This window comes from Dendroctonus ponderosae, unplaced genomic scaffold (assembly GCF_020466585.1).
Source record: "Dendroctonus ponderosae isolate FM_Combo_2020 unplaced genomic scaffold, Dpon_F_20191213v2 Dpon_F_20191213_3, whole genome shotgun sequence".
In the NCBI taxonomy this organism is placed as follows: domain Eukaryota; kingdom Metazoa; phylum Arthropoda; class Insecta; order Coleoptera; family Curculionidae; genus Dendroctonus; species Dendroctonus ponderosae.
This window is the reverse complement of record NW_026018508.1, coordinates 6,610,834-6,620,549: the sequence shown is the minus strand read 5'-3', so window position 1 is coordinate 6,620,549 and position 9,716 is coordinate 6,610,834. Positions and strand designations below refer to the sequence as shown.

The 9,716-nt window shown below is 30.2% G+C and overlaps 1 protein-coding gene across 1 annotated transcript; it reads left to right on the top strand.

Annotated features, from left to right (window-relative positions):
* The first annotated feature begins 1,345 nt into the window (after nt 1–1,345).
* Nucleotides 1,346–5,005, top strand: LOC125503848 (10 kDa heat shock protein, mitochondrial-like). Its single transcript, XM_048664859.1, has 3 exons — nt 1,346–1,567; nt 3,032–3,193; nt 4,573–5,005. The coding sequence occupies exons 1-3, from the start codon at nt 1,565–1,567 to the stop codon at nt 4,714–4,716; spliced, it is 309 nt and encodes a 102-aa protein (XP_048520816.1). The 5' UTR covers nt 1,346–1,564; the 3' UTR covers nt 4,717–5,005.
* The last annotated feature ends 4,711 nt before the right edge of the window (nt 5,006–9,716 follow it).

Below are 9,716 nucleotides of genomic sequence, written 5' to 3'. Positions count from 1 at the left end.
ACTTTGTATAGCAAGATAAATCTATAGCTAAAACTATGCAACAACAATAAACGAAATTGTTTAACTTGACAAAGGGTGTGAGAAGATAAATAAGAAATGCATATTTTTTATTGATTAAAATGATCATGGAATCAAGCAAGGAAAGTATTTTCTAATTGGCGCATCCGCTATAATGTCAAAGCAAAAAATGAAGATTCAGAATACCATTAAGAATTGAACAAAACTAAAACTTAAATATTATCTGATTAGAAACTGGAAACTTTGTCTTTGTGCAAAGTTTTAGTACAATGTATAAAACAGTTTTCACATAATTTTAGTACTTTATACAACTTGCCCAAAAATTTCAAATAGAATATGTAGATCTGAGTTTAATTAAGACCAGATAGTTATTTTTAAATTTGTTGCGTAAAATGAACGAATCATTAACAGCTTACCACAAATAAAAAGAAATGGCGTATTTTTTAAAGCAATTCAAGCGAATTTATAATTGAAGAACATACAAAATTTTCCGTTTCTTTTATACTACAGCATAAAGACTATAATCTTTATACTGTGCTAATACTTATGCTATGATATTTAAGCTGTCCTAATACCATAATACAATACTTTATTGGTCATTCGCCATTTTGTCAGGTTAAATACATATATCAAAAGAGATAGACTTTCGAGGCCATTCCTTGAAACTAATGGGTTTTTCGGCGACGGCTTAAAAACCCGAAAAACCCATTAGTTTAAATACATATAATTCAGAGAATTATAGATAAGGGAAAAATTATAAGCAGATTTTACGTTCGTACTTTACGTTAACTACGTGCTTTCTTAGGAAATTTTGCTAAGTTGTTAGAAACAGTTTTAATTTTTTCTCTAATTTCCCAGTAATATTTTTCGCTGGAGAGAACCATTGAATCAATTTTAATCAGCACATAAGTTATAACTTATTAGTCAATTAGTATACTAATTGACAAAAATAATACGAAAAAAAATCATGTATAAAAATTATTTTCTTTAGTCACAAGTTTCTCAAAAAAACCTAACTCCACAACTGCTATCGTTTTTCTTTCAAAAATATTTCCAAAAATTTTTCATTGAATTTATAAGAAATACAAAATGAAAAACCGTTTCATTTAATTAACATACGTATAAATAAAAAAAATAGCTCCGTTATGTATTATATGTTCTATTGCGATTTTCATCCTTAAGCTTTTTGAAATCCCAACAAAAAATAATAATACATACGTTGAACGGATTTGTTTTAAGCTGACAACACCGATGCATTGTTTACTGCTCTGTTCCCAGTTCCTATTGATTGTCACGCGTCACGCGTAGTAAATTTATTCGCGCTTCCCATATCGTCGTGTCTCTCTCAGGGGACATTCTGGACATTCAGTTTCGTGATATTAGAAAGAGAGAAACAGTGGCGTCTAATTTTGAGTGCAAAGTTCGAGAACGTCAAAATTGATAACCTCCAGGAAAGTGTGAAACCGGTTCTTCCAGAAAATTCTCCACGTGAAACTTGCTACTTCATTTAGTTTTCCAAAGCACCAAAAGACCAACTACACTCAAGATGGTAAGTGAGACATTCGATATACTACAATGGGGCGTTTATGCACAGTAAATGTATTCCATTTTTAATAAAGGAGGATTTTTCATCTAGCACTGAACGCCCGCGTGGCTTTCTGTGCCCCATTTTTTAAATTAATTGATGTAAATTATTTAGTCTAGTGCTGTGCCTGGCACAAGTAGCGATGAATAGTGAAAAGTATAGAATATAAGAAGAATTTCGACTTTCATTTAGGTTTAATATTCCAGAAATGTCAGTTTAGTTATCCACTTGTGATTTTTAAACGATTTGCTCAAGTTTTTCAACTTTTTATTTGGAAAAGATGGCAATATTTCTGCCAAAAATATCTAACTTTGTCTTTCCCAGTAGTTCTGAAACATGAGTTAGCTTAGTTTTTTTTTTATAATTAGAAGAACCTACCTAGAAAGCATCGATTTACATTCATTAGTACGACCACGTTTTTTCATTTTCATTTCAACACCTAAATGATAAGTGTTTTTCTGTTTCGTGGGGATCAAATTCCAACTAGCCAGAACACCAAAAATTGATAGATAATAATTCCAAAAGTATAGTGAAAACACTTTTTATAAAATACTTTTTGGGTAATTTAACAGTTCTACCTCAAAGTAATCCGAATTATTTGCCCAACTAAGAAAAAACGCCTATATTAATTTTTCTTTTAAGAAAGTTACATTTAGAAGTCGGAGGAGCTCCGTATATCAATCGGAAATTTATAGTGAATATGAAGAACCGCCGAGAAAATCAAGTGAGGACTTTTGCTTCTAAAGTTTTCCAAACTCCATTCGTAAAATGCTAAACTCGTTAATTTTTTTCATAGTGCTGAAGCTTTGACATCACACTTTCAAAGCTTTTCATTTTGGTTGCTTTTAACTTCGGAATAAACTATAATTGAATTTTAAACAATTTCCTACTGGGGATTTAAAAGAAACGTTGCAAGCACATCTGCAAGTTTCAAAACCCTCATACTTAGTTAATTCGTTGATTTTTTCCGTTATTTTTTATTTATTTTCTCTTATTAAAGAGGCGAATTTAGATTAGTAAAACCGTTTACGTTTTAACCTCAGAATTCATATACATATGTATAATAATTATTCAAAATTAAGTTTCGCCCCATACAAACGGTATGGGGCGTATGTAACATTCTCATTTTAGAGTCATATCTTTCAAATTTAATACTATTTTGTTTCCTTTATTTTACTTTAGATTTAATTTTAGTTTAATAGTCCTAGAAAAGAAAAATGTCTCCATATAAGAACGATCTCTTAAAATCAAGACATGCTCTTATTTAGCATCTAAAAAAGTTACTGACATTAATGGGAACGAAACTGCACTGACTTGTTATGATAAATGTGTTTTATGTTGAATGTGAATTATTTGGACTCTTAGGGAGTCTGCTTATATCAGTTTAAAGTAATTTTTTAACTACATTGATTGTTCTTTAATTTACAGAGCGCATCCCTGAAACGTTTGGTCCCTCTGTTCGACCGAGTTCTAATTAAAAAGGCAGAGGCCATTACAAAAACCAAAGGTGGGATTGTTATTCCTGAAAAGGCACAAGGCAAAATTTTACAGGGGACTGTCGTAGCAGTTGGACCCGGCCAAAGAAAAGAAGTAAGTTTGCAATTTATTCCAATTCATCAATGTGGATTCATATCTAAAAGAACTTGCATTCAAATTGTCTTTATATAATGATAATATATGTTTTAATTGTGATTGTTCACTTGTATGTTTACACAACTAAGCCAATAAATGTGCATTCATTTCGATAACGGAACATAATATAAGTCTAATTTGTGTTAGTTTATATGTTTTGGCGTCCTTCGCCTCATTGACCAGATCGAATTTATTTTTATTGATATACAAATTCTCCAGTCTATAACCAGCGATATCTGCTTTTTACATTCCCAAAAAATAAGGTGCAATTAGAGAACTAATAATCACATGCACATATGAAGAAATGTAATTGTATTCTGAAAATTGGAAATCCTTTTTTGTTTGTATTTTTACCTAATATTTATGTTTATAATATAAATATTAATAAAGAAAGGAAGAGAAAAAAACAATCCAACAATTTCAACCAAGAAGAAATACGAAATTCGTCTGGTACCATCTTTTAGAGAATTTATGACAAATTTAGTTATTAAATATATTTTTATACATGGGCCTGAAAATTGAAGAAAAAACCGCAATTTAGCAGTCGAATTACAAAAACAAAAATGAAACTACAGACTTGAGAGTTTAGTTTGGTTTTACCGGTAATACTTTCTCATTTATTCGGGGATCTCTAATATTTCATAATTAAAGACCTTTAATTTTTCTGAATACATTGATGTACATTTTTTGGTTTTATTTTAACATATATGTATATATAACATTATAAGGATTTTATAAAAACCAAAAATATGTATTTTTAAATGTCTTTAATAATGTGATTCCCATTGTTTCCAAAAAATGATATATTGTTGATGTCTTCTCTTCAAGGTGAAAGAGTATTAGACCTGAATTTAATTCCGTTATAATAGTATTGCCATTTTTTTAAATGCGTTTAAATCATTTGATATCGAAACATTTGTGGGCTTGTTTGAATAAATATGAAGTAGTGGTTAATACTACATACTTAATATTAGTTTGAATGACGTTTAAGCTTTTGTTAATTTCAAATGGACTTATACGATGCCTAAAGTCAATAAAATGTGAACGTCATAAATATATGAAATGATAAATTTGGGATTTTTAATAAATTAAATCGGCTTTTTATAGCAATTTTTTGATTAAATATTCTTGTAATGCGATTGTAACTGCTTTTATTACAACTGTATATTAATGGCTCATGTAAAAAATACGTTTAGTTCTAATGAAACTGTTATCCATTTAAAAAAGTAATGGCACACTAAATTCATTGGTTTTTCTCAACTGTATTCACCCCTTTCAAAGAAACAAATGTTTCAGATATCTTGAAAATTACATTTAATATTTTAATTTCCTCTTAGGATGGAAACCATATTCCCATATCAGTCAAAGTGGGAGAACTGGTTCTTCTTCCGGAGTATGGAGGTACCAAAGTGGACGTAGAAGAAAACGTTGAATATCATCTTTACCGCGAAACCGATATTCTCGCGAAACTTGACTCCTAAGTTTTGAGATTTTGTAGGACTGAATATTCCATTAAATGTTGTGTTATTTGGAATGAATGGTTAAATTAGCCAATATCAACAAATTGTTCATATTGCTGGATCTGTACTAAAAAACTCAGTGTGTAAGTTGAAATTTCCAGATGTAAATGTTTTTATAAAACAATGGAATTTTCGTAAGGCTGTATCCGTACTGCTGTTTTATTACCTGCAGTGATAATAGCTTTGTTAGTAGTTGTATAGTAGTAGTAATACTGTTGTTTTTACTATATTAAATAAGATTTCTATAGGACGGTTTTTTTTATTTACCTCCTTTTAATTACAAGTCTAAAATCCGGTCGATTCTTCAACTGAAAGTCACAGTAGAATATTTTTTAATGATTACTTATGTGTCTAACTTTTATTATGCAAGGGTGTCGCGCTTGGTAAGCCAAGTAGAACATGTAGAATTGCAAGAGCTTTTAAACTTTCAACGTGTTTTTCAAAGTGCATCAATTCCATATCGTTTTTTGTCGTTCAATTAACAGAAACAATGTATTAAGATTAGAGATGACTTTGAGAGTTAGATACTATCATTATTAATATACCTATATCCGAATAATACGTACCAGCAATTTAACATTGAAACGTACGGAATAAGAGCTTGTTAATTAAATAAAAACGTTTAAAATAGTCTTCTATATTGATCCTTTATAATTTTTGTAATCACGCAGGAACATGTAACGAAGCAATACCACTTCGAGCTCTAGTTAGCGCTAAAATGCACACAATAATTACTTTTTTTAATTAGCCTCAGCTAAGGAAAAAATAAAATAATACTTTTTATTACCATTTGCGCTCAAGAATTGGTCTATAACAGTACAGTTTTGGGGCAGGTCTGGACTTTAAAATTAATTTCAGGTATTTCATAATTATTTACAACTGTTCATAATTTTTTTCCCAGTAAAGTAAGTGGAGCAGAAACAAAAGACATTAATTATATTTAAATGATTCAGTGATTCTCGCCTTTAGGGCTTTTTATTTCAACTGTATTCACTTGCTAATGGTTTTTAGAGCTCGCATGTAGCCGTTTCTATTTTTTCGAATTCTTAAATTTGGCAAAGTTTTGCTGTTTGTACTACTTGGTAGCAAGATTATATAATATTTGATGGATGTTTATTAGTAAATTGGTTTATTGAATAACACAGCGTTGTACATAACTAAGTGAATGCCTATCGGGTTTAGTGATATTTTGACCTAAAATATTCTATTCCCTTTTCTAAGAAATTGCCAATTTTATTGATTATTGATACTTTTTTTGCCTGTGGTATGTTTTCTCCCATCAATGTTTTAGTTTTTTATCTTCCTCAATCGTACTAATACTGAACTTTCCAAGAGTTAATTGATAAATCAATCAACAGAATACATATTAATAAAACCAGTAAATTTCTGAAGAATTGTACATTTTTAAAATTTTGTTATATTTTGAAAGAGATTGTGGAAAATCTTATATTCATATTTTCCGTTCCATAGTGCGATCCTGGAAATTTTTTTTACTCATGTAAAGACACCGTAACACTCACATATGTGCATGAAATACAACAATTCATCGAAATGGTAATTCGCGTATGGCACGCCATTAAACTCATTCGGAGCGTCTTCTTCATGCCCCGTTAAGCGTCGAAGAAGCGTAGCACGAACAGGTGCATTGTACTCTTTGATTTCACCCTTGGTTTACCAAGCGCATCACCCCCGTATTCTATTAAAATGGGGTGCTTTCATATTGTGTATTTTTCCAATTCTTCAACGCTAACATGCAAGAAATCAACATTTTATTAAATGTGAACGAGTTTTTATTATTTTAAGTGCTATCATTGATTCATCTACAATAAACATTCCAATAGGCTTTAATGATTTTACTTTTTTATTTAGATGAAATGAGATAAAATATTTTTTTTATTTTCCCCAATTTGGTACCTTTTTTTAGAGTAGCAGGCCTTAGGTTCCTTCCCTCTGTAAAAAGTTTTCTTTTTGCGATAAAATTAGGAAAACTGGATATTTATGACTTCGAGAACTGAATAGTGCGTTAAAAATTTTAATGAAACACAATGCGTTTTTGATCTTGGTACGGTTACGTGCAACGCAATGCATTCAAGAGTGGAATAAATTGTTAAATATGCAAAAATGTATACAAACATCACTAGATATAGTTATTCTAATAACGATTAATGACAAAATATAAAAGTGTTTATTTATTTAAAGAAAGAATAGAAAAGTTACTAAATTGTAAGAATTGAATGCCAAGAAAATGGTAACGGCAAATAAAAAGTTGTAGCTTCAAAAAGAAGGAAACACACCAATAAATATCCCTTAAAACAGTCAAAAACGAAATAAAAAATACTACAATGACAGCTGAGAAAAAACTTCATTGTACCCATTTTAGTGGTTTTTTCACATGGTTCTGAGAAACAAGTAACCAATGATGAAATAAACAGGCCTAAAGCAAGTTTCTGTTAAAAAACCAAACCGTTCTGGTTCTTCAAAAGAAAAGCAATCAAATATTTGCTTAGGATCGATCGTTTTGGCGCTTCTATGGTTTGTCTGAATGTCGTCCAGTCTACAAAGAATAGATAAATATAATTCTTGTTATTTTGAGACCACTTAAAAATTTGTTCTCGGCGTTTGGAATTTCTAAAAGAAAATGTCTGCTAAATTAAAAAATATATGTTTAATTTTAAAGTCTTGGCATTTTTTGTCTCTCATCTCTGAGGATTTCGCAAAACATTTAAAGACCAGCACATTAACAACCTTTTTCAAAACGTTACAGTATTAATCAGTCTTTTAAACTTTATTATCATCATTTGACAAATAGAATTTCGTCTGTTTTTGGGAATTCTGGAACGCCTCATTAACTATAAGCTGCAAATGATCTCCATGGCTTTTAAAATATTTTTTACTGTTTTCAATCACTTTTTTACTACTGTAAAATTACATAAACACACATCCTTAGTAAGCGCACACCCATTCTTGAATTCTTAGGGGCAAACTACTGCGGATTACTCGATTATTGGTAGAAGTCAATTTACCTTTCTAATATGCTGAAGCATTCCGCCTTTTAGGTATAATTTTCTCAAATCTCAAGGTACATAACAGTAATTAAAACGTAAATTTTTTTCGAGCATATCGCTTAATTAAAACCGGATACAACTGCACCCTTCCTTCAGATCTGCCCAACATTGGCTCTTAATTAATTCGATTTGTTCAACACAATCTCCAGCCGAATAAAACTTGATATGATAATGCGCGGTTCAGTCGGTTACGACTTTAAAACGAAAACGTATAATCTCGGATATATAAAATACGGAATGTTCCCAGTAGAGGAAGGAATTAATTGGCTGATGGAAAGGAAGTCATTTTTCCCAAGAGATTAGCGTGTTGCCCCATTTGCACACAATGAATAAAAATATGCTTATGAAAGACTGCTCAAAATCACGAATGAAATTTCATAATTATTGTGAGTGGCAACGGAACTTTTATACAGGACGACAAGGGTCTCGATAAAATTTGAATCTTGTTTTCCCATAGTTAAAGTCAATTCAAATTATTCGACTTAATTTATTTCGTAAATAAAATCAAAATCGGCATATTATCTTAAATTCCTCAAGCTTGTTTTAATTCAAGAAAGTTTTAATAAAGGTATTTTATATTTCTTGTTAGTTTCCTCATTCGAAATTCCCATTCTGTATTTTATAACTAATTGACGAAAATTCTGTGGCCACAGTGTGTTTCAGAGTTGAAAAACAAGTGACTAAAACCCAAATAAGGTTCCGCTCAGCTAAAGATCGATTAAAGTTCTATCAAAACATGAGTCATTCCAACGTTTCATTCAAAAATGCGCTTATTATTAATTCCTCAAAAATACTTTAGTCTGCGGCCGTGTTTATGATGTTATGTACAAACCCAAAGTAAAACAATTACGAAATCAGTAAAACATTTAAAAAAGCAAAAAAATGTTTTTGTATTGAAGTTATCTGACCTCAAACCTGCAAAAGGAATACAGGCTGATATTTTAGGCAAAATACTTTGATTTAACTGATATTTTAGGCAGGCTGCGATTTTGGAAACGTTGAAAATTGTTTTAAAATGCCCAAAAATATTTTAAATAATATGTATTGACTAAAAAACTAATTTCTATATAAAACTTTACACTCTGTATTTCCGAACTGAACCAGTTGCTGCCACTTATTCATTTGAACTTTTTACCATATTTCATCGAGCGTAATACTCGGTGTATTAATTTTCAGTTCCAGTTGTTACTGTTACTATTATTAAAAATGTTCATCTTTTTTGGAAAAAACCAATGAAAACATAGAAAGCGCCTTTCATCAACCGCTGAGAAACTTCGAAAGGTTATTTACATTCAACTTAGATTCCTCCAACTTAGATGCGTTTTTTCTTTCGCTTCTTTTATCTCATTTTATGCTTGAAACTATAATCAATTTCTGTACGGCTCAATGTTCAGTCAAGCTGTGATCTCATCAGAGGATATACCAGAAGTGATGTCGTTTGAACGGTGTTTGAATAAAATTTCAAATAAAATTAATGAGGACTAATAATTATTAAACAAGTAAATAGTAATTAGAAATAAAAATAAATAATAAATTGACAATGCTTTTTAAATATATGGATTGTGTGGCAAAAATACGTAAGTAGATTTAAAATGTGTTCGCAAAACGTGTGAATTCACTTAATTTTTTGATTAGTTTAATCTGAAACCTCAGTATATGTTGCCCAGTTTCCTTAATGGATTTCGGACAAAATTGCATTTTATCGATTTGATTTATAAGTTATTTTCCACACAGGTCGAAAAACGCAAATTGTTAACATGCTAAATTTCCGTTCTTAAAAATTGAAAAACATCCAAATTTTATCAAAATTTCAATCTCGGACTAAAATTTATAGACTAGACTAAAACATGGTGTTAATAACTATCAAACTAAATTTAAAATGAATTACTTACAGTG